This window comes from Mus caroli, unplaced genomic scaffold (assembly GCF_978045245.1).
Source record: "Mus caroli unplaced genomic scaffold, Mus_caroli_1 scaffold_2, whole genome shotgun sequence".
NCBI lineage: Eukaryota > Metazoa > Chordata > Mammalia > Rodentia > Muridae > Mus > Mus caroli.
The window spans coordinates 86,216,590-86,242,304 of record NW_028227257.1 but is presented as its reverse complement, the minus strand read 5'-3'; the positions used below and the strand labels follow the sequence as shown (position 1 = coordinate 86,242,304).

General features: G+C 44.3%; 1 protein-coding gene across 4 annotated transcripts in view; it reads right to left on the bottom strand.

Moving 5' to 3' along the window:
* The window catches only part of Ttc17 (tetratricopeptide repeat domain 17), a 103,142-nt gene that overhangs the window by 21,609 nt on the left and 55,818 nt on the right, over window positions 1-25,715 (bottom strand). Inside the window, exons 17-22 of one of the 4 annotated variants that reach the window (XM_021154024.3) lie at window positions 22,387-22,557; window positions 12,382-12,641; window positions 10,103-10,256; window positions 6,285-6,405; window positions 3,951-4,110; window positions 2,702-2,785 (exon numbers count right to left, since the gene is read on the bottom strand). In XM_021154024.3, the coding sequence (XP_021009683.1) occupies window positions 2,702-2,785; window positions 3,951-4,110; window positions 6,285-6,405; window positions 10,103-10,256; window positions 12,382-12,641; window positions 22,387-22,557 (950 nt within the window). Of the gene's footprint in view, window positions 1-2,701; window positions 2,786-3,950; window positions 4,111-6,284; window positions 6,406-6,435; window positions 8,065-10,102; window positions 10,257-12,381; window positions 12,642-22,386; window positions 22,558-25,715 lie in introns of those variants that run through there. The other 3 variants (XM_029474324.2, XM_021154030.2, XM_029474326.2) reach the window with 3 other exon arrangements.

The window sequence follows — 25,715 nt, the reverse complement described above, 5'->3', positions numbered from 1 at the left end:
CAGGCAGACAGCATGCTTGAAACTTCTACCAATGCTACCCTGGGTCAGCTAGGCTGTGTAGTTGGGTGCATGGGAGCAAAAAAAATCACTGCAAGGCCTACGGACTTTATACTCATGGCCAACTTGGTAGCTCAAGGCTCAGTTTTTTTTCCTTAAGCATCCTAAATATATTACTCTACTGACTTCTGAAATCATGTCTTTGTTAAAAACTTAGTAACACAAGTCTATTCTGAACATTCAAATACATTTGTCAAAAAGTACTGAGAGACTGGGGAGATGGCTCAGTAGGTAGAGGCACTCATGCAGTTGTCTCAGACATCCACATACCCCCCACCCCCGACATACACACACAGTGAGAGGGGCAGAGGACTAAAAATATAAATTTACTAAAATATATTTTAGAGTTGGCTATCTTGGTTGATTTCCCCAAGTATGTCATTTCTTTTAGTTAATTTCATTTTATTTGTTTATTTATTAGATAGGACCTGTGTACTTTATTTTTTACTAAGACAGGTCTCTTTTACTAGGTCTGGCTGGCCTAGAGGATCTGCCTTTTCAAGATACTGTTTCAAAGTCTTTTAATATTTGCTTTGGCTTTTTCTTTTCTTCCCTTTTTCTTTTTAGGATTCCTATTACATGGGCATTGAATCTTTTTCTTTCTTTCTACCTCTTTAACTTTCCTTTCATTTCCTGTTTGTGTGTTGGGTGGAGGAGACTTCTGGCTTGTATTTCTGGAACAGGTCTTATTGTCTAGTCCATGTAGGTAGGTCTAGAACTCCCGACGTAGCTCAGGATGCTCGGGAAGGAGATTCTCCACCTCCTTTGGATGATGAGAATGTTCCTTCTTGTGCTGTTTTCCCTGGGTGTTATCCAGTGTGCTCCTTCTTTCAGCTTCATCTGGAAATCAAGGCTTTCACTTGTAGCTCATTTGAATATGCTGTTGTTTCTCTAAATCCCCCTGCCAGCATCTCACTCCCCAGCTCTCCCAAGCCTAGTTAAGGTGTTCTCGTGGGCTTGCTGGTTCAGTGGGAGTCTGAGGCTCAGTTCCTTTAACCCTGGGTTCCTCATCCTTCTCCAGTCCTGGCATCAGGTCTCAGCTCCTCACTGTCCTCCACCCCGGCAGCCTCTAAGCTCTATCCCCGCTTGCTCTCAGAGAGCTCACACTCACACTTGTGCTCTGCTTGTGGTTTTAATGAACACAAAGGTCTATAGACACCTGTTTCATGTAAGCCCAACAGTAACTCAGAAGCACTTTTGTCCTGGGCTGGATGCAGTCGCTCTGAAGTGGGGTGCTCTCTCCTGGAGCCTGTGTCAGGAGGGAAGCGTCAAGGATTCCTTCTTGCTTTATTAAAATAGAATAATTTCCTTGGATAAGCATCGTTGCTAACTCTTTTGGAAGATGCCTTTTTAACCAGACATATTTTACAGAAATAAAAGAACTTGCCAAGCCTTATTTAGTTGTAGCTCCAGTTGCATTTCCCCATCATGTGTTCTTCCAATCTCTGTGCTGTGTATTCCATCCTGCCCTTCCTCTCCTGTACCTCCTCCTGTGATCATCTGTATTCTCCCTGCTGCGACTTCCAATCTTCCAACCTGCCCGGGACTCTCTCCTGTTCGCTAGCATTCAGGATGAGAATGCTGGTCTCACACCCTTTGCTAGACTCTCCCTGCATTTTCAGTTTTGCTTTGTGATTTTGATTCATAAGTTCTTTCATGTTATTTTTAAAATTCATGGCAAGAAGTCTAGACTAAATTATGCTTTTGGCGCCAGCAGGATCTTTCTGCTGCATGCTCTCTGGTAAGCCTTGCTGTTCCTCTGTATGATGGTCCTGAGTCTGGATCACTTCTGTGCCAGCTCTCTGGATCACTCAGGATCTTCCTCTCAGGGAGTAGACTTCTGTGGCCATATTCAGAATCTGGCATCTCAGCCTGTCTGCTGCCTCCACTTCCCATAGGCCTTTGTGTCGATCTCCAGCACTCTCGGCAATCCTTGCTTCTTACTATTTACTTATTTACTTGGGCTGTAGATGACATCTGGGCCCTACTTTCGTTACAAGTGGACAATTCCCATGTGTAATTCCCACAGGAAGGCAGCTGTTATGGCTGCTTGTCATGCTCACACTGAACTGAGTTATTTGCTTAATCACCGTTAGAAATAACCTCCTCAATATCAGATACTACTAGATTGATTCTTAGCTACAGAGTAATCAAACTAAAAATGTAACTCCTCTTTTTTATAGAGCATCACACGCAGGCAGAGAAGCCATCTTAGGTATTTCAGGTACCGTCTCTGAGCTGCTGGAAATGCAGTATTGTACATGTGCTTGAGGACTCGAGTAGAAAACCCACTTCACAAGGTACTTCCTGTCTATCATGCTCTTCCCTGGCACGTACTGCATTACTTCCTATACCAGGTTCTACAATTCCTAGCAGCAGCACCGCCTCTCAATACACAGGCAGAGGAGAGGAGGCCCTGCTGACTGGGTACGTCTCATCCCAGAATGCAAAGAAGTGGTAGGAAGAGCGACAGTGGTGACTGAGGAGTTATCAGAGTGCTGAGGTACCCTGAGGGGGCTCACTTCACCGTGAGCCTCTGGTCACATTAGCCACAGGCAAAAGGGCGAGAGCCATGTGGGGACCAATACTCTAGAAAGAAGTCAAAGGGTGGGCAACAATTTCTAGCCACCTTTCGGGTACTTACTTTTTCCAAAACCTTGGCAATTCGGGTGCCAATTTGTTCAAGTGACTGTTGCGGATATTGGTCCTTGCCAAGATTCTGTAGTACCTGGAACAGAAGGAGATGGTTGGTGAGAGAGCTGAAAAAGAGGCCAGATTTGGATGCTGCCACCGCTGCTCAGCTAGGGGTGGAACATCACAGCAAAATGCTTTTCTGGGACACTGTTGTGCATCTGCTGGGAAACCAGTGTGTGGAAGACACACTTAAGATGACTCTGACAGTCCACGGTCCTCTCCCACTTAGGAAAGCTTACAGACGTAGAAAACACAGTTGTCCCAGCAACACTAGAAAGTTAACAAATCTACTTGCAGCTCTGCCCTCACGTATATTTCCAGATATTTGCTGTGTGTGTGTAAACTGTCATTTATATCTTCATATATAGTATATTCTTAACTTTTCTGCATGCCAATACATATATTTGTCTTAGTTATGGTTTCTATTGCTGTGATAAAATACTATGACCAAAATAACTTGTAGAGCAAAGGGTATGTTTCAGCTTACAACTCTCTTGACACTCTCCATCCCGATAGGCAGTCACTGATGAACAAGCCGCAGAGGAAGGAGTGCTGCTTGCTGGCTTGCTCCTCATGGCTTGCCTGGCCTGCTTTCTTATAGCACCCACGACCACCAGGGTTGGCCACTCCCACATCAATCAAGAAAATGTGCCACAGGCCAGTCTTGTGGAGTCATTTCTCAACTGAATTCCCTCTTCTAAAATGACTCTAGCTTGTGTCAAGTTGACATAAAACTAACCGTCATGACATTCTACCACATCTTTCTGAATTGTGCCATTGTATATTATCTGCTGTTTTATTTAACTTATCCTTTAACATGGGCATTTGTGACATATTTTCCAAATCTCCTTTGAGGTACAGTCTTTGCTAGGCATATGCTGGGTTGGTTTTCCTGCCTTTCTTAAGAATGTCAACAGGAAAATAACTGCCCCAAATGTTTCTCTCCTGAGCCTCTCTGTGGGAGGCAGAAGCCAGTCCACCCTGGTAAGTGTACTGGTTATAGACATAAGAATTACAAGCTTTGTCTTAGAGCCTGAATGGAATTAGGCTTGGAATTAAAGCTATCTAAGTCAAGGTGAACTAAAAAAAAATTAAAACAGTGATAAGAGCCCTGGCTGCTCATTCTTGCTTTCTGGTGTCAGTTACATTGTAGCTATGAGGCTAACACCACAACAGCCTGAACAAACCTGAGTGCTCACCTCTGTTAGCTGGCTCTCACCCGTGTAGTGCAGGCTGGCTCTGTTGGACACTCCATGTAAGTGGTCCAGGGTATGCATGCTCGTGGGGAGATTGCCATTGCACAGCGGTTCCATGGCTGGCTGCTGTATGGGTGTGGCAAAGTCTATGTGTTCTGTGATGCTGGAAAATGGAGATGACCACATTAACCATGGAAAATCCAAGTAGCCAGAGAGGGTTCTAACAATCAGCACCTCCACCTTCCATATGGTGCTCCTTCACCAGGGAGGGTTTCAAATGAGTGGGTTTCCTTTAGGATTTCTTCTCTCAGGGAACAGACAGCAATAAGACATACAACTGGTTTTTACAGCCTACTTTTCCATTACAAACAGAAGCATACTTGCTGCTCAAAGAGAAAGTCATCTGAAAGTAAGACAGTAAAAGCAGACTCAACTGGACATTCATTGTACTGGGTATCAAATACAAGTACTTAGCTTCATTATCTCCAGAAGTTATTTTTTTAAAAAAGATTTTGAAAATTTTAAATTATGTACATATGTGTATCTCTGTGCTGGTGTATGCAGGTGACCAGAGGCCACAGATATCATTATGTACATATGTGTATCTCTGTGCCAGTGTGTGCAGGTGACCAGAGGCTGCAGGTATCCCTGGTGCTGAAAGTTGTTTTGAGTCATTCACATGGTTTCTGGAAACCAATTCTGATCTTCTAGAAGAAGAAGTACATGTTCTTGCCTTGCTTAGCCGTCTCTCAAGCCCAGGAGATCACTTCTCACAGGCCAACCATACAAACAACCAGATGTACTACATAATTTGGCACCACTAAATTTTACTTTAAACATTTTAACTTGTATTTGGAAAACATTTATTGCTCCATTGGTTATTTATTCCAAATCTACTGCATATCAGATACCAAGCCTATAATCATTAAACAAACATATGAGGTCCTAGTTGTTGTGTTGCTAATGTCTTGGAAGGTGTAGGATTACAGACGTGCTAAGTTACAAAACATGAAATACTGAAAGCATGCCAGCGAGGAGGGATGGTTGTGACAGCTTTCCTGAAGCAGCGGAGCTCAAAGGTCTTGGGGTGAAGACTGTGACTGGGCTGGGTAGGGGCAGAGTGAGAAGGCCTGAGTTACATCCAAAGAACTCTCATAGTAGGAAGCAAATGGGAAAAACCGAGGCAAGAATGAGCAGGGCTGGAGGCGCACATACACCTGTGTGGTAGTACAGACACTCTGGAGCAGCAGTGTGGATGCAGAAAAGCAGACAGCTCGTAAAGGTCTCAGGGCATACAAGAAGTAAGAACCGGTAACAGATGATATCTGGGTTTCTGGTCTGAATACAGCTGAACATATTTTCTGCGAATGCAGAATGGGGGAGCTGGATAGATATCTCAGTGGCTAGGAACACATACTGCTCTTTCAGAGGACCCAGCTTTAGCTCCCAGTGCCCACATCAAGTGGCTCACAACCTCTTGCAACTGTAGCTCCTTGTCTGGACTCCATGGATACCTACATTCATACATGCACATACTCATACACATCCCTAAAGAATAAAAATGAATCTTTAAAAAAATGTGAAATGGAGGCGGGCGTGGTGGCGCACGCCTTTAATCCCAGCACTCAGGAGGCAGAGGTAGGCGGATTTCTGAGTTCAAGGCCAGCCTGGTCTACAGAGTGAGTTCCAGGACAGCCAGGGATACACAGAGAAACCCTGTCTAAAAAAAAAAGAAAAAGAAAAAAGAAAAATGTGAAATGGATAAACAAGATCAATGTTTTATTTTATTTTTTAATGTTGGACACTGGGGAAGAAAATACGTGTTTTCTTGAGCTTGTGGGTATAAATGAGTCTGGGGCTTTAGGGTAGAAATTTGGGAGGTCACTGCATCTGTGATGAAGGAAAGTTTAGGAGCAGTCACTCAGCTAGACTCGATTACGAACCTAAATGGGGCAGATCTGGGGGACAGCAACACTTCCAGAGCAGAAGGTCAGCAAAAGTCCCTTTGCTTGCTTTCTTCACAGGTGTCACTAAGTCTAGATTTGCCCTACCTCCCCTAAAAGGCACAATGTCTCTGCAAAAGACAAGGATCTGGTCTTCAACATGAACTATATGCTCCATCTGACAGCTTGCAATGGGCAAAGGCACCTAGAACGGGTTCATTTATCACTCTTGGCATGGACTGAGCCCAGCTAGCCAAGCCCAGCTGCTCACAGTGCCAGAACGACAACTCTTCCGATCACCAATGGCACAGAAGATGTTGCTGGGGTCAGCTGAGGCCACTGTGGCTCACTGGTAAGGAAGTTCCATGAGGAAGGCTATGTCAAAGATACTTACTCAATGTTTTTTGAAGAAACTGCTAGCCAGGTGCTCACAATGGCAGTTAGCTCTACCCAGCGGAGTTTGAGGCACTCATCGGGACTGGGCCACCCCAGACTCTGGTAGTCACGTTTCTTTTCTGGAAGGAAAGTAGGTCATGAATGGATACAGTACAAAGGAATGGAAGCTAAGCAGTTGTTTCCCCTCAATGACATCACCCAAACTGGTGTGGTTGGTAGTGCCCATTTTTCTTCTTGTCTTTAGAATGTGTGCATCACAAAAAGACAGATCTAATTACAATCTTATCATTCATGGCAATGGGAACAAAAATCCTCTCTGAAATAAGGCCTTATTCTCAAAGACAAAATAAAAATCATCCTTTGTTGCATTTGAGGTTGGCCAATGTGAAATAAGGATTCAGAGACTCTCAGATGCTAACATTCCTACCACGTTTCATTTTTACCCTTCTGGTTTTGATTTTATGAGGATATATCTGACTTAATGGGAACACATATCTCTAAAGCAGGCATCCAGCCCTGGCACTGTGACATTTTGGGGTGGATAATGCTTTGTTGTAGGGACACTGTAGTGCACTGAAGGACAGTTTTAGTAGCACGTGGGCGTCAACCCATTAGATTTCAGTAGCACAGCCTCACCAAGAAATGTCACCACACACTGCCAAATATTCCATGGGTGCAAAATTGCCCCTCACAATCACTGCTACAAAGAAACAAGTGTCAGGATACGATCTGTGACACTGTAAGGTCACCATTTCTTGCAAGAGCATTTCCTGTGTGTTCAGAAGCTGTGCTTCAGTGCTCATAATTCCTAAGCTCAGAAGAGGAGGCAGGTTAGGAGCGGCTCACCAAAGTTCTCTGGCTAGAGGTGCAGCAGAGGCAGAACTGAGACATAGGTTATGTGACTCTAACACATGTTTCCAATTCCTGTGCTAGCCAAGGCACCCCCTGTTCAGTCTCAGCCTTTTATTTCAGGTCAGGTCCCCAGGAAAGAGCAAAATAAAAGTCTTATCTGATGGGGACAAGCAGGAGGAGAACCTTAATTCTGTGTAGCACTTTTTACATTGTAGGAATTTACCAGTAATAGAAAACCATTTGAGGTACAGGCAGGGATTTAGATTCAGATTTTAATAAAGAAAAAAAGATCAGCTTGGAAGAATTTCAAAGTAACTTTGAATAACGCAAACATTAAACAATAAAGATCACTTTCTTTTTATATTTAAAAAATTCACTTGAGAAATATTTATTGAGCACCTATTATCAGGGTCTGGGAACTGCGTACACACATGAAGAGGCAGCCTGCTCTGCAGCTCACAGGCTAGTGAGGAAGGCAAACATAAGGAAAGTGGTACACTGTCACAGCAGAGTGTTCAAGGAGGAACCCAAGAGTTGTACAAAGGAAGGAACAACTACTTCTGTCTGAAGACAGCAAAGGAGAAATGGCACTTGAGTTTCAAGTTTAAGGGTGAGTGATATTAGCACCGCAGAGGTGGTCTAAGGGCATTCCAGGCAGAGGGAACAGCATATGCCAAGGCATGGGTAAAATCAGAGCATGGCTGCTTCCTGGGTGGTGGTGGAGGAGAGTGGAGAGAGGCTGCTTTATAAAGGGTCTTGAATGGCACACTAGGAAGTCTGCACTTTTTCCTGTAGGCAGTGGGAAACTTGGAGCCCACATCTCTCCATCTTGGTCACAAGGATATCATAAGAGGATGTTAAATGCCTTGCTGCGATCCAGTTATATTATGTCTATGGCACTTCCCTGGTCTTCCAGTCTAGAAGCCCTAGCCAAAAAAGGAAATGAAATTAGTTCATTTGTTATTATTATGTTATTATTAGTACTCAGTATGTCTATTACGGTTCTCAAAGATCTCCATTTCTCCCCATAGGTTGACAAACATCTGCTCAATAATTTGCTTTAAAACTTGGACATGATTCACCGGAAGTTTATTAGCTGGTGATGGTCAGAATTGATACTTATTTAAACTTATTTAAAATATTGTAGTATTTTTTGCACTTTCTCCACCCCAAGAACACTCTCCTTCAAGGACAGTAAGCAGCTCCATGACCTCATTTGCAAGTGTCTTTAGTGCCCAGCTGGGGTCTGCTAAGCTAAGACCACTTGGAACTGCTAAAAGGGGGCCATGGTGTAGTTTAGAAGATGACTTGCCTAGTGAGAGGAAGGCTTTCACTTCAACCTCCCTCCCCCTAGTGCAAGCAAACACACATCGCCCAGATGTTCTCAGATAATCTCAGCCATGCAGGCTTTAGCTATCTCTTTGTGAGAAGCTTTTTGTTTCTTTAAAGTACTATAGGACCATTAGAAAATATCTGTAAAATGGAAGGGCCACAAAGAAACCACAGGTGACCTACAGTTCTCTTAGTGCCACAGAGCATGGGTACTGCTGCGCTGACTTGCTTCTACTGTTTCATGTGCTCGCTTGCTAGGCCAAGGGCAGCTGATCCAAGAGACCATCAACTCCACAGGATAGACAACTTCAGACAATGTATGACAGGAAAAAAACCTGCCAACTGTTACCAACATCTATCTGTGACATGTATCTCATGTATCAGAGATACTGAAATGTGAGAAAACGACAGTTGCTATGACACCGTGTGTCTACCATCTGTTGGGATGGGACGTCCTTACACTGATGTGCTGTGTTTCTCTGCTGCGCTGCACGTGTCACACACATGCTGTATACAGTTAATGAGGAAAGTGCAGCATGTAGGTTGCATCAGTTCTGTGAGGATAAGGAACTCTGTGCATATATTTTTGGTAAATATGAGACAACTTTCCTCGAGTGCATCAGTAGAAGAGTTATCACTATGGTCTAAATCCCTCTGACCCATCTGTCACACTAACCTCAGGCTTGCTCTGCTGATTTTCACTGTGGCCTACATTTCACATTTAGACAGTCTGGTAAGCAAACCCTTAGCTGTTTATGTCCCCTCTTTCTGGCTGCTACTGACTAGATGTTCTGTTACAGTGGGAGTGCTGCGTGTTCGTCTGATAAAGTAGCTACACATATTTTATCTTACTGCTGCATTGTTTATGGTCTTTAAATGACATTGATATTACCCCCGCCCCCGTGGAAAATATATGATACAAATATATAAAAATATCCTGCAAAATCAGTGCTCAGACTTTAGTTTTGCCTCCCTTGTGTCAGAATTATCTTTTATATTTCTCTACCTTGGAGCGTCCTTAGCGTGAAGTGCTATAAACACTGCCGTGTCGACTATGCTGTGTGACGACTCCTTACAGTGACATCTAACTGCTCAGAAGGGTCACTTCCGAGCTTTACACCTGGCTGTCTTTCCTACTACTACAGATGGACTCAGCAGAAAGAGGTGTTTGCCTTCTGTAACTCAACACAAGGCTTTGCAGCACAACCAATCCAAGTTTTCTCCTGTCACAGCAGGAGACCGTCCTCGGACATGCAGGACTGACGGAGGTATATCCTGAGTTAGGATAAACTGACCCTACTCAATATTTTATTTATCTAACTTAGTTAGATAAGACAGATTTTAATGAATTGAATTATTAGTCTAAGATAGTAAAAATATTACTTTAAAAAGGGATATAATATTTTTAAAAAAGGAATTCTACTGCTACTTTTTAACTGCTGGGGGAAAAACTCAACTGGGGGCAAGGCAGTGGTCTTCAACCTAAAGGGTTAATGGGATTTCCTTATACTGCTGACTGATAATGTCCTCTAACCTCTCATCGGAACTGCTCTAAGTCATAAAACACACCTCCTGTGAGAAACGAGACGGTGACCTGGAGTAAGGAATGAGATGGGAGACAGCCTCACTTACCCTGGGGCCCAGGAGATGCCACCTTTGGGCCAGTGATCTCCAGGTTTGCTTGGTAACGTTGTCCATTCTCTGCCTGACTTGCCTCTACTTTTTTCCCAGGAGGTTTTTTATGATCCCCTTTGGGTTTCTTTACACGTTTGACCTGGAATGTGATCTGGGAATCCAAAACATGTTAGAGACAAATGAGACCAGTGAATCTTAATCTGTCCCTTGCTACAGATTTCAGGGGTTGTAAGGAGAGCCTAGCCCATCAGACCTTGATGACAAGAGTCTGTTTCTGGAGACAACACAGATTTTGGTCAGAGGATATGGAAAAATCAAGTTGCTGCTGACCAGGAAGCTCTTTTCCACTTTTATCTTTAATAGCACAAGAAGGCGTTATGTAGGTTATTAAAGGAAAAAAGTCATTGACAGTTTTATCTAGCTGTGAATAAGATCAGCCCGTATGACAATGTATGTTCATGGGTGCGTATTGGTACGGTGCTATCGGGATTAGCAGTTGTCATCTGATTGGATTTAGGGCCTGCTCCACAGGAGGGAAGGGATGCCTGGGACTGGGAATCTGGCCAAGAATCCATGGTTCCTGGGGGCTGGATGGGGTGGACCTATTACTATTAGTCTGCTAAATGGATACTTGTACCAAAACGCCTTTGAAATCTCTATTTCCGTACCCACTGGTTACTGAAGCTCTCAGAATCCAGCAGAGAAGTTTCTTTGTGTAGTGAATGGTGGGTAACTCAGAAACTCAGAACTTGCCCAAATACAGAGTGTTCACCCACAAACGGGACATCTGTATCATATCCTCTCCTTGGAAGGCTCAGGGACAACTGAGAAAGAGGGCAGAAGGCCTGGAGGAGCCAGAGGCAGGGCAAGCTGGAGTAACACTGCCTTCTGAGCATGACAGGTCTATCTACTGTGCTCATAAACCCAGAGCAGCTTATGGCTACCCTCATGCAGGAAGGGCTCATGAGGCCTCAACAGGGATGACCTCTGGGGGAGGAAAAGTCAGGTTCTGTCATGGGTTCGGCACCAGATGGGTTGACCATGCTCCAGGGGATGGTCCTACACTCACTACTGTCCGTGCAACCACATGGGATTGGGGGGAGTTATTATATATCCATTAAAAATCTCTGTGTGCGAGAGATGTGAGTATACTGTGTGTGTGCACATGTGTGTGTGCACGAGTGTGTGTGTGTGTGTGTGTGTAGGCAGTGCAGCTCATGCAGGACATGACCTTTCAGCTCTGGTACTGGCTTTGCCACCTTGTTTGAGACAGGGTGTCTTCACTGTTGTCTTCCAGGCTAGCTGGCCCGAGAGCTTCTGGAGATGCTCCTGTCTCTGCCTCTGTCTCCCTGTGGGAAGGCTGAGTCTGGACAGTGGCTGGCTAGCACGTGAGATGAGGGTAAGGGCTCACTAGAATGGTGAGTGCTTTTTACACTGAATCTTAGTCTCCAATTTAAAAATATAGTTTGAAAAGGAAAAATATCTTCCAAAACCCAACCAAGTTTTCCCCTTAAAATAATAATAATAACAATGATAATAATAATAATTATCATTATTATTATTGAACAGCCTTGCTATGTTGCCCAGGCTACTTCTGAATTCTTGGGCTCATGTCATCTTCCTTCTTCAGCTTCCTGAGTGCTGAGACTACAGGTGTATACTGCATCAGGCTAAGTTTAATTTTTTAAAAATCTAAATGAAAAGTTGGTATTGAAATGAACAAGGTGACTAGTCTTGATGAGTACACAGAAGACAGCAAAAGGAAACGTATGCCATCCATCACTAGGCTGTGGCTTTGAGGGTGATTTACAGCATCCCATTTACTCTCACCTCCCAGAAGAGTCAGTAATGTTTATAACACGACGTTTCCTAGAAAATTACAGTGTGAACCATACTTGTACAGTACGAGTGTACAAAACCTGGCTACAGTTTCATGAGGATTAAGCTGGTGAACTCTTTGTGTATGTGTTTGTGTGTTTGTGTATACGTGGGTGCATGTGTGTGTATGTGTTGTATTCAAGTCTGTTTATGTACATACTGGTATGCTTGGGTGCGGAGGTCAGAGAACAACTTCCAGTAGAGTCTTTAGGAGCTGTTATCTGTTTTTTTTTTTCCGTTGGGTGGGAGTTCCTGACAAGGCTGGGCTGGCTGGCCAGCAAGCTACAGGGATTTCTGTCCTTGTCCCCAGTGCTGTATTACAAGCACATGTCACTATGCTGGCTTTGGGGTTTGCCTGACTGGGCCTTCTCCTCAGCACTGAGCTGGCAAATTCTTACCCACTCTGTTGCTTCATCATCTTCACTTCTGCAGTCTCCATAGCAAGAGCTCTTGGCTACTCCATCCTGGGGTCCTTTCTTCAGTACACGTATTCCCTGTAGGTCCAGACGTCGCCCCTTCATTTCTAATGTTCCCCCAAAGCCTTCCAGAGGCCAGGCCTGCTGAAACTCATCCACCAAAGCCAGTATCTCTTCGGACATCTTTGTTTCATCTGACTTCTCCACCTCGTCAGAACCATTGCTCTCTTCAACTACTGTGCCTGCAATTCAAGGGGTTGTGTGGTCAACAGTTTCATGGCGTTTACTCAAGTACAGAATGATTCAAACCTTGTTTTTAGGGATATTTTGGATCTGCTTAGAGGCATGACTATAGTGCTCCCGTCATAGAATACCACTTGGCATCTTTAAACCTCAAAACAGAACACCATCTCTGCCATTTAGCCTTTGCCAAAAGCCTGTCAAAAAGTAATGGCAGGAGCCAGAAGGCAGGCAGCCATGGATGGTGTCATGAGTGAGGGGACAGCTGTGGCACATTATTTGAAAGATCACCTGCTCAACATACAAACCATAGATGGCAAGGGTGATGGCATTCTGCAATTTATTGCATATGTAGGTCTTTTACTTTATTCAGGTACCATCAAACAGTTGTGTGTCCAGCCCACATGGCTTGCTTAGCTGTGTGAACTGAAGAAAGGTTAGTAGAAAACTACTCTAATGGAAGCTTCCATTTTCAGTGATAGTATAAAAATAGCTATATGCTAGTTTAATTCCTTAAAAATGGATATGAAGGTATTACTTATGTTGTTTAAGTATTAAGATCTCCTATTGTGGATTTTAGTGGAATGTGCTAGCAAAATTTTCCTCTCACATTTTACCATGAAGTTTATAGCCTTCAAGTTCTACCCCATGCTTAGACCATGAGGAGACTCAGAAATGATTATTTCAGGTTTCTTAACATAATTCTTTCCGCTTTCTAAATTGTTTGCTACTTAATCTTTGCTATTTACTTTGAATTAATTGCTGTGCTTTATATCATTTGCTTCATAAGTGCCATATCTTATTCCTTTTAGAGATGAATAGGGCAAAAAAAAAAAAAAAAAAAAAAAGAAAAAAAAAGAAAAGAAAAAAGAAATGAATAGGGCACAAAAACTAAGAGCAAACTGCTTCCTTTTATCCACCCACCCACTGGTAAGCCAGGGAGCACTGGCTTGGTGCCTATGGCACGTCATGATTCCTTCAGGTGGCAACTCCAGGATGGTCAGAGATTTAGAAACATGTTATTACTAAGGCCAGTGTCAGGATCTCACGTGACCAGTGATACACGTAGGCTGACAAAGATCTAATTTCAAGTCTCTGTCTTGCTATGCTGTTCCTAATGTCCAGTACTGGGCCCAGCATACAGCAGACCCAGGAGCTGGGGAGCAGAGCAATCATGGTGCTCCCAAGGATCTGCTGGATCTGTCTTATTTGTGTCCTGCAGGCGACTGAGGACTTAACTCTGTGGTTTACCTTGCCAGTTGGGCACATAACTAGAGTCCAGAGCTCACCCAGCTCAATGGCAAACGACATAAAATTAGGTGCCACACCAGCCAGGAAAACAGCTAGAGAGTTGGCACTGAGAACTCTCAGAGCAGCATAGACGTAAGAGCTGCCCGGCCTCTGACTGAGCTGTCAGAGTTGGCTTTCACTGCTCCTCATCTGATTTTTGGGTTCTTTTTCTTTTTCTTCCTATGGCTCACAAAGGATTTCCCCACCCAGTCTGAGACAGGAAAGAGTCTTTGATAAGTTTCATTCAGCAAAACACCGGGCTTACAGAATGTGGCTTTTGGCCAAAGGGAGACCGCGGAGTACTTTCTCAAGATATTTCAGTCTCTCCAGATTGCACATGGGAGGCAGAGCTGGTTTCCTGTAAACTTGACACAAGCTACGGTTATCTAGGAAGAGGAACCCTGGATTAAGAAAATGCCTCTATCAGACTAGCCTGTAGGCCAGCGTGTAGAGCTATTGTCTTGATTAATAATTGTGGGAGGGCCCTGCTAGCTCAATGTGGACAGTGCCTCCCTGAGAAGGCAGGCTGAGCAAGCCATGGAGAGCAAGCCAGTAAGCAGAGCTTCTCCATGGCCTCTGCTTCAGTTCCTGCCTCCCTGTTTCTTCCTTGTCTTCCCTGCAGGACAGACTCTGAGCTGCTATGTGACAAAAGCCCTCTCTCCCTCGGTTGCTTTTGTATGACTTAATGACAGCAACGAGAACCTTAACCTGAACACAGACTGTGTCTAAAACTCTTTCTTTCTTTCAGCACTGGCTATTATGTGAAAGCATCCACACTGCTGACCTGCAAAATGTCCAAGAAAACAGTTTTCAAAGTTACTGCTTTGTACTACTCCCGTCATGTGTATATGGTCACGCTTAGTATTATACAAGTGCATAACTTAAACTTATCAGAGGGAGGAAGGGAGGGAGGGACAGGAGGAGGGAGAGAGAGAGGATGGGGGGAGAGGGAGAGAGAGAGAGAGAGAGAAAATATGAGAATGAGAGAGAGAGAGAGAGAGAGAGAGAGAGAGAGAGAGAGAGAGAGAGAGAATATGTCATAATGGAAGCCGGCATTCAAGTGAAGGAAGGCACGGAACTGCTTCAGGGTTCTGCTGCTGCTAGCTTCCAGTGATCTATTCCATAGGGTGTTTGAGCCATGGTGACAGGCATTCTTAGGGAACAACACTAAACACACACACTTCATATCTACTCCTTAGATGGTGGTTCACAAACAGGCTGTGTTGTGACTGAGGGAAGCTGGGGTTTGCTTATTTAGCTTTTCCTATGTCATTTGTGCCATAACTATTTTGATGGGAGCATAAAGCACATGAATGCTTCTGACCCTGGCAAATTAAATGTAACCAACCAACAGTGAACTCGAAACCACAAAGCTACGTACATTTGGGACAATTAAAAATTTTATAATAAAGATGATCTGAATGCAGTCACACAATGCTTCCCAGAGAAAGATAGAGTACTGCAGTAGGATTTAGACAGAAGCAGTCTGGGGGAAACTTTCTAAAAGCACACGTGTGTTAGCTCAGGTACTTATGGACCAAAGTAGATATGTATGCGGGAACATGGAAGGCATGTGCTAAGGTGTGACTAATTGCAACTTACTTAGAACAAAGCATGTGGATAGGCAATCAGCAGGTACAATTCAGAGGTGACATTAAGGCTCTCCGGTGGGGTTCCTACAAAAGGGACCTCTTGCTCCTTAAGCAGAATAACAATGAAGTGTGGGAAAGCCATGAGGATGAGGATAGCCCAGGTCTAGGGTCAGCTGGTGACAGCACGGGTGGAGAGGGAGAAGAAAGGACAGAACATGGGAGTAGAAAGGCATTTCAGGGAACAAAGGAAGCCGACTTTGGGAATGCAAAGCGATCTTTGGAGGAAATAATTGAGTAGGTTTAAATATGACTTCAGGATTTTAAAACCTTGTATGAATAGTCAGGCTCTCTATGAGGAGGCAGTCAGTTCTCAGGCTGAGTATGAGAACAGAATGCTGTTCACAGACGTGAGAACAGTGAGGAGACGGTGGCATGACAGAGTGGGGACTTAGTGCATTTGTCAGATAACTCACTGAGTTGCTGGCCCTTAGTAGTGTGCTGAGGGCTGGACTATCATAACCCAGGGGGCTTAAAGACTAGAGTAGAATGGAAGGAAGAACTGATCTGCAGACATTGCTCCATGCAGAGCAGCATCCTGTACAGACGTCCTCTATTGGAAATACAGTCTTCCGTATGCTGACAAGTCTGGATTGTAGAGGAATCTCCGATTTTGAATAGCGCTGGAAGCAAGCAGTAGGAGTAGACTCTAGGCTTGTAGCCCATGGGGCAGATGGTGTGATATAAACTGAAACAGAGACTGACATGCACGCACGCCTCCACGTTTCCTTCATCTTCTTTACCAGGCACCGTTTTCACTTGGGAAATGGAGGATAAATATTGTGACTCTGAAGAGAATGTAAGTATCCACAGTGAGGGTCACATGGGGTTCACAGAGTATCTGCCATGTTAGATATTCTGACAGAAATGACAGAGAGTAGAGAATATAGACTATGTGGCCCAAATTTCAATGAAGGCAGCTCAGCACAATTTCTCAATGTTTCAAAACCACATAGACTTTCAAGTTTAATTCTGGGGACCTTAGTTTAAGGAATTCTAAGCTGATTATGCTAGCAGCCAGAGACCTGGTGAAAGTCCCCAATGCACATTAAATGAGGGACCATGGGACTGAGGGGGTGACACATGGTAAGAGTGGCTACGGACATACTGCTCAGAAACAATCAGGTGAACAAATACTTTGCTAGGAAGACTAAAACATCTCAGTGGGACTACTCTAAGGGTGGCAATGAGACTAGAAGCCACAGCATTTTGAAGGAATTGAGTATACTGAGCTGACCTGGAAGAGTGGAGTGGAGTGGGCAGGAATAACCACCGCCACGCCAGGGCAGCAGGGCAGTAACAGGAAAGAGGATTATTAGCCTCAGGAGGGGAAGCTTGTATTTTAGTTCAGCGTTAGAAAGAGCTGAACCAACGGGAGATGAAATGGATCATCCAGGGAGAGATGGACCCAAGGCAGCCACAGAGGCTGGTGGATGACGTACCAGGGACACTACTAAGAGGGAATGGAACATCAGAATGGAAATAAAGACACGGCATTGTATTTGGTAAGAAACACCATTTACAGGTTTGAAACAGGTTACAAGAGAATTTTCAGGAGCAAAAGACAGAAAAATGTGCACTAGATTATCAAAAACCATGGAGAGTGAAGAGACTACAGGCAGGGTGTAAGTCAAAGTCCTTACTCACTTAAGCCTGACTTACAACAGCTCCTGGATGGTTTGGTCAGACAGAACTAGCCAATGGAACACCCAAACTGAAGTGGTCTGTCTGATGCCAGGATCTTCTCACTTAGTCTAGGCTGTCCTTGAGCTTGCTATACAACCTAAACTGACCTCAAGCTCATAATCCTTTCTGCCCTTGTTTTTCAAGTACTGGGATTGCAGGTGGGCACCATGAAGGCCATCAGACTATATTAACTTTTAAAAAATAATTTTATTTAATTTTTTATTTTATATGTATTGGTGTGAGGGTGTCAGAGCCCCTGGAATTGGAGTTAGACAGTTGAGATCTGCTGTGTGTGGGTTCTGGGAAGTGGGTCTGGGTCTTCTGGAAGAGCAGCCAGTACTCTTAACTGCTGAGCCATCTCTCTAGCCCTGTATATTTAATTTTAATTATGATATACCGGACACAGACAAACTTTGTTCCAAATTAGGATGCAACCAGTGTAGAGCCCTGAGCAACTCTGTTTGGTGCCCTAATGTCCTCCTTAAATGTCAGTGGTCTGATCATAATGTCAGGTTGCAAAGCTGTGATCTACAGGGGACTTACTACATAAGCACTGGTGTAAACTCTCAGGACGGTACCCGCCCTCCCCACTTCAGTGTGAGTGCGGTAAGCTCAGCAGGAAGAAAGCAGCAGGAGCCCAGTGGAGCGCCCTTCCTTGTGAGTCAGTCCAACAGGAACGACAGCTCAGAGGACAGCCCAGAAAAGCTAGTGGGAGTCTCTAGGGGAGACTCTGCTACTAATATCAGGGCTCCTTCAATTACAAGTGCTTCTGAGTGTTAAGGCCTTTGGCTCAGGGAGGTGAACTGTCCCTTTAACACCAGCACTGGGTGGTGGCACTGGACCATGGTACCAGGGTCTATGACTACAACTGCTAAGTGTCCCTTCTCCAAGGATGGCTGCCAGCAATGGACCCTGGACCCTGGACCTGGACCGATCTGAAAACGTCAATCTACAGCATCATTTCAGTCTCTTACCAAAATGAAATGTTAGAGAAGGATGCATGAGTAAAGCTCTTTCTTGCATCTACAGGGAAACAAACGTGTTGCTATGTAGGGTGGTCGGATGTACATGCTTTGACCAAGACTGACCTTTAGTCTGAGATCATCTTTGTACTTCTCTTAGTAAAACAGTCTACTCATTAAACTTATTTTATCAACTAAAAATAATGTTCTCACTCATCAAACCTTTTTTCTGAAGCACGCTACTAATGAGACCCTATGCACCAGGAGGCTGAACATGAATTTTAGATATGCCACCTACTGACAACCCGAGGGACCTATCAAACTTTTCCCTGAGCCTTAATTGGATCTTCATCTATAAGGTGAGCTTAATAATACCTATTTCACAAATTAGGACACAATGCACAATACCATGTAAAGTATAAAATGCCATCAAATGGTAGGAATTACCATCATAGTTAATGGTCACTGGAGAGGTCTTAACTATTCGTGTTTCTTTAATTTTTTTTCCCCTAAACTCGACTTTTCAAATGTCTTTACTTTCTATACTTGGCTGTCTATGAAAGCACACTATTTATGGTAAAAAGCAGGACTTGTCACAACTGATAATCATGCAGAGGATGCCTACTGCTATGAACATGGGAACCAAATCTGTCCTCCTGTGGACATATCATTGGTCCCTAGATGATAAGAAAAAGAACTCCAGATTCCTTACACAAGGTGTCATCTAAGTGGGTACCTATGAGTGTTCACTCTTTTCACAGTGTGAGCAGAATCAGCAGAGGAAAGCAGGATCTGCCTAGATAAGTCTGCATGATGCTGAAGGGGCCTTCAAGAAATGATCTGTCCCAGTCAGAGTAACCATGGCTCATCCTAAGTATGGGGGCTGAAGAGAACCACATGGGAACATGGAATTGAAGATACAGAAATATTAGGTGACTACTGTCTCAGGTAGTGATGTGTTACACAAAAGGGAGACAGGGCAAAACTGTGGTTGTGTTTTATTCTGAATTGTCCTAGAAAAAAAATAATGACTAATGTGGTAGTCACAAACAGCCAGCTACTACAGAGTTGTAACTGGAATATGGACCACGTCTATAAATGGGTAAAATAGCCCTCCGCATGACTCAGTGTAATTTCTGATGACTCTCAGTCCAAGCAACCTCAGGATGCTCGCGGAACTGTGTGGGTGTATTGGTGCCAAAGAAGACGTGAGATTGCCAGGCATCAGGAGCGACTCATCCTCACTGGAAGTGAGCAAACTGACTGTCCTGCTTAAGGATACATTTTTTTGAGTTGGTAACGTGAGCTTTAGTTTCCTTAAAGTCTAATCCTTTCTAATAGAGCTGAGCAGTTTTTAAAATGTCTAAGAGTGAAGGTCACCGTGGGCAGCAAAGACACAGCCATTCCCACAGTCAGGGAGAGAGTGGGGCGCTCCCTGAGGGCTGCCTTGCTTCTCCTACACAGAGCTGTAAACAGTTAATAGCAGGAGACAAGATTTTGTATTAGTATTTATTCTAAGCATTTCCTTTATGTACTTTGTGCACATACATGTGTACACGTATGGGCATGTGTTTGGATGTGAAAGGGTAACTTGGAGTCAGTGCTCTCCTTGCACCATGTAGACTGGGGATCAAACTTAGACCATCAGCGTTGGCAGCAGCCATCCTACTGACCCTACTTGGCAAATATTTTAATTCAATCCACATAAGGCAAATACCATATTGAATTAATAAATATAAGATGTCATGGGACATGGTATATAAAAAGTTCATAATCTGGGAGTTGAAGAGACAGCAGGTGGTTAGGCCCATCCAGGGTCTCAGTTCAGTTCCCTGCACCATGTCAGGTGGGTCTCCCCAGGTTCAGAGGCTCTGCTGTCCTCTTCTGGCTTCTGTGGGCATCTGCATTTATGTGTACATACCCTAACACAAACAATAAAACTAAACTATATGCCTGGTATTGCGGGGCAGACCTTTAATCCCAGCACTTAGGAAGTGGATAGGTGAATCTCTATGAGTTCAAGTCCAGCCTGATCTACATAGGGAGTTCCTGACAGGGACTCTCTAAGAGTTTATCTCAGGAAAAACAAACTAAAAATTGTGAGGCTGAACAGTTAGATCAGATGTTAAGAGCACTCGATGCTTTTGCAGAGAACCTAGGTTCAGTTCTCTGCACCCAAGTACCCTACAATCATCTGAAAGTCTAGTCTCAGGGGACCCAAGGTCCTCTTCTGGGCTCCAGGGGCACCATGGCATGCACATGATATTCATCCATACATGAGTATCATGTGCAAAACACTTACATACATGAAACAGTAAGTAAAATTAAGTCTTAGCAGCTGGGGAGATGGCTCAGCAGGTAACACTGGCTGCTCCTCTAGAGGATCTGAGTTTGCTGCCCAGAACTCACGTGGCAGCTAACAAGCCTCTGTAACTCCAATTCCAGGGGCTCTGATGCCCTGTTCTGGCTTTTACTGGCACTGCATGCATATAGTGCTTACAACCAAACATGCATAGCGTGCTTACAACCATATATGCAGGCAAAACACCTATATACACCCCCCCCTCTCTCTCTCTCTAAGATAAATTCTTTTAGTAAACAAAATCTTGGTAAAAGCTCATAATCTGATGTGAGCCAAGGCACACAAACAAATCACAATATATGGAATATGTTTTGTAAAACATAGGAACAAGATAGCAGATGGAGCTCCTTACATGTTTGAGAACCTTTGTGAATGCTACACAGAGAAGGTGGCATTGGAAATGTATAGGATTTCCTTCTCTCCCTCTTTTAGACAGTGCCATATAAAGCAGGCTGGCCTTGAACTCCCTATGTAGCTGGTAAGTGAAGCTTCAAGCCCTGTTTATGCAGTGCTGGGGAACACACCCAAGACTTTGTGCTTGTTAGGCAAGCACTGCCCACTAAACTCCATGCCCCAGCCCAGGCCTTGTTCATTTAAAGCAAAGCATTTGCAAAGGTCATTACCAGTCTGTGTAAAAGATATGGAGGCTCAAAAGATATGGAGAGTGGAATGGACACTGTACTTCCTGACAAATGAAACAGCTACAAACAGAACAGGGCAAAAGTGCCTCACAAACCCGTATTAATTTAGATTCTCCTGACACAGAATAGAACTACTGAAAACTTTAAGCTTGGAAACTTACCTGATCAAAACTGCAGTTCAGAAACGACGCTTCGGACATGCCAGATATCCATAAAAATGGCTGCTTCTGCTTTGAAAATTCTGTACCAATTCTGTGCATTATCTTGCATTCTTTCTGTCTGTTCCCTCTATATGGAAATGTGTGTGCACATACACTCATACACACCCCTATATAATTATGATTCTAAATATACTTGTATGTATGACACACAGAGATAGTTGTATATACAAAGTAAAAGGCTACAGTTATTGGAAAACAGATTAAGAGGAAAGGCAGAAGTGAAGACAGCCTGAGACAGTTACCAGCAGAGAGAGCAGATGAAGAAATGAAAGCAGCAACAGGTCTGAGACTGAGGAAATAAACTGGGCCTTGGGTGAGCTGAGCTGCAGTCACAGCTACGGGAATTATACACTTCAGGAAACAGAGCAAAAGTAAGCTCAAGTTCGACAACAAGCTTGTTAGACTTAAAGCACCTATACATCAAGATAATGAGCCTACAGAACTCAGGCTGGAGCTGTGCAGATGCCTGAGCTCAAGAATAGCTTGGGAGTCACTGCTTTATTCACAAGACTCTAACACCCAGGGCAAGATAGCAAAGAATAGGGAAGGAGAGATGAGCAAGGTCAGGATACAGGCATCCTCCCGACACAGCAAAGGAGAAAGCACAAGAGCATCTGAGGACAGGCCGGGGTCAGGGCAAAGTAATCCAGAAGTCACAGGGATTCTCCTGTCAATAGTACCTCACTGCACAGACTGACACCTTGAGAAGAAAGCCTACAAAAGAGGGGCTGGAGTGGAGAAAAGTGTGAGGCGCACCCCCTCACTGCAGTGTCTTCTGCCTCACAGTTGGATGCTCACCCTCCTGATCTGATGTTCACCCTATGTGGAGTGGATGTTGCAAGGAGGAAACAAACTCTGAGAGGAGAGGAAAGTGGAAGCCTAGTGTTCAGGAGTTGATTTTCCCACAGAAGCACAGTTTGGGTCAAATCAACTTACTTTCAAGTCTAAGGGCATCTGAGTCCCTCCCTGCGTTCTCAACAGACAGCACAGGGTCCTCGTCTGCTCCGTGCCCAGAGGGCTCTTCTGCAGCAGCATCCAATGACTGTGGCTTGGCAAAGTATTTCTGTTTGTCATGGCTGTTGTCCAGGGGTTTCTCATGACAATGACCTCAATGACAAGAGACACAGACACATACATTAGAACATCTCTCATGTTGCCTCAATGTAAGGCCCCGAAGCATCAAGAGCAAAGGTGACTCTCAGACAATGCAGGAGTCAGTCCAGAGGAATGCACGTGGCTCAAAAGTTTGTACTGAAATTCAACTTTTGGCTGCTATGCCGCTGTAAGGAAGAATCAAGGATTTTGGTGAAAAGCTGGCAGGCAACCAAGATCGAGCCTCAAGATCTTGTTTCACCCACTGCTGTAAAATACTCCCTCAAAGCTAAAAGTACTACAAAAAGTAAGACATGTAGAGCCTGGATATATCTGAGAATAAGGGATTACAGAGAAATATACTATCATTTCATGTAGCTTAAAATGAGACATATCAAAAGGTGAGGATCACTAAGAATATACATGTATTACAAACCCAAGGATTAAAGGAGAGTGACAGCAACCCCACATTAAGCCTGTGGTGTGATTGGACACCTGTTTATTTTTAGATAGCACATTCTGGCTACATGAGTAAAAACGATCTAAGACCAAAACGACAAACCTTGAATGAGATTCTGGCACTTCTGGCTGCTTGCCTATGCACACAGTGGGACTAATCTCACTACAGTGGGTACCCATTTGACTCACACAGTAGGACTGATCTCACTACATTGGGTACCCACTTGACTCACAGAGTGGGACTGATCTCACTATAGTGGGTACCTACTTGACACACACAGTGGGACTGATTTTACTACCGTGGTGCCATCGAGTTAAAGGACTTCTTCCTATCAGGGATGTTTGTTAACATGAACAACTCCCAGTCTGTGGTAATAGCCAGCCTATGACATCTTTCCACTGCCACTGTTTATTCCAGATGGTCTAGCTCGCTGAATGGGTGTCTTTTTCCGCCGTTCTGGTCTATGTACGTAGTCACTGAAGGTGCAGTCACTGGAAGGCCACAGCTTTCTTATTAGAGACGACCCTTTGGTTAAGGATGTGTCGTTTCTCTCCTTAACCAGGACATTCGAGCATGACTGCAGACTGAGGGAGGAGTCACTTTCCACTGCCATGCTTCTCACACACAGACAGCAAAGATGTTGCCAAAGCCAGGGATTTGGTTTCGAGAGTTTGAGCTTTCAAGAAACTCACAAGCAGCTTGGGAAGAGAGCAAACAGACGACAAACAATGCTGAGGCGGCGTGGTGTGCCAAGCAAGTCCTTCCAAGAAAACACTTTTCAGAGCCATAGCTTCAATTCTGAAGCATCCACTAAGCCCGCAGAAGAGGAACTGCAAGCAAATGTGCCAGCATTTATGGAGTGCTTTGTGATTCTAATCCTTCCACTTAACCCATATAAAAACTGCTCAGCATCTTTGTTTTAGATACAAGGAGACTGATTCTTAGTGAAAATAATAATAATTCAAACCAAGCTATGTTGTAAATATGGAATTTGTGCCAAACCTATTGTACTGTCTGGTTTTGTGTCAACTTGACACAAGCTGGAGTTATCACAGAGAAAGGAGCTTCAGTTAAGAAAATGCCTCCATGAGATCCAGCTGTAAGACATTTTCTCAATTAGTGATCAAGTGGGGAGGGCCCCTTGTGAGTAATGCCATCCCTGGGCTGGTAGTTTTGAGTTCTATAAGAAAGCAGGCTGAGCAAGCCAGGAGAAGCAAGCCAGTAAGTAACATCCCTTCATGGCCTCTGCATCAGCTCCTGCTTCCTGACCTGCTTGAGTTCCAGTTCTGACTTCCTTTGGTGAGAACACCAATTTGGAAGTGTAAGCCGAATAAACCCTTTCCTCCCCAACTTGCATCTTGGTCATGATGTTTTGTGCAGGAATAGAAACCCTGACTAAAACACATATCATCCTCTACTAAGAAGTCCTTCTAACAGACAGGACGGAAGGTAGCATCATAGGCAAAGAGGAAGGTGCAGTGGAGCCAAAGGAACAGGAATTCTCCCTGTGTTTGGGAGGCCATGGGGAATACAGCCAACCTTACACAGTGTGTGTGCACACATATGTTCATGGGCGGCTGGTGGGGAGTGAGCCATGGGCAGTCAGAACTGCACTTTCTCCCTGCATTCCACCATGGAGGTCGGAGGGTGCCAACTGGTATCTGCCTGTGTTCTCACCATCTGGTGTGAACAATTAAGTACAGAGAACTAAGTATAACAACACTGGAATAAAATGCAATATGGACAACTCTCCACACCCAAGTGACTTTACTGCACTGTGAAGAACGTGACACTTCCAGAGACAAGCCTTGCTCTGGAGAGAAATAAGCATGGCTATTAAAAGCAGAGAGGAAAGACTAATACTTTCCCCTTGACTCTGTCGTGTAAAATGTGATGTTGTCAAAGCCAAGGCCTACTCAGTTTTCTGAGCTACCTTTCACATCACTTTCCTTCTCTTTCCCTTTTCCTACTGCAAAAATACTTCATCATTTTAAATGTCTGCAGTAAGAAAATGTCTCAGTGGCACCTGTAAGGTATGATCTTCAAAAGACCTCAAAGCTAAAATTGGTCTTCCTGAATCACATCAAACCTGGCCACGCTTGGGAAGCCACAGCTGTGAGGTTGAAGACAGTCTTCCCCCCACGTTGTCGTTGTCGCATGCCCAGGCAGGACCTCCCAGAGGGAAGAGGGGAGGAGAGAAGAGGGGAGAGGGGAGGAAGGAAGAGGGGAGAGGGGAGGAGGGGAGAGGGGAGGAGGGAAGAGGGGAGGAGGGAAGAGGGGAGAGGGGAGGAGGGAAGAGGGGAGAGGGGAGGAGGGAAGAGGGGAGGAGGGAAGAGCACGAGGTTATTTTGAGCCCTTTCTTAGCAGTACGAAGCATCAGAGTAGCTCAGTGAAAACCAAATGCTTTAAATATAAAGATCTCCAGGGGCTGGAGAGGTGGCTCAGGGATTAAGAGCACACAGTTGTCTTGTAGAGCTCCCAGGCCCATGTCCAGCGCTTCACAACCGCCTGCAACTCCTGGTCCAAGAGGACCTAAGGCCTCTGGCTTCCTTAGGCACTATCTATACACAAACACAACATACACATAATTTAAGAAAATCTTTAAAAGGATTAAAAATTATTAATGCTAGGTTTCTTATGTGAGTATTTAAAAAAACAGAATAGTTTTGAGTTAATTGTGATTTGTCTAAGTAGCTGGGTTACTGGCAAGTTA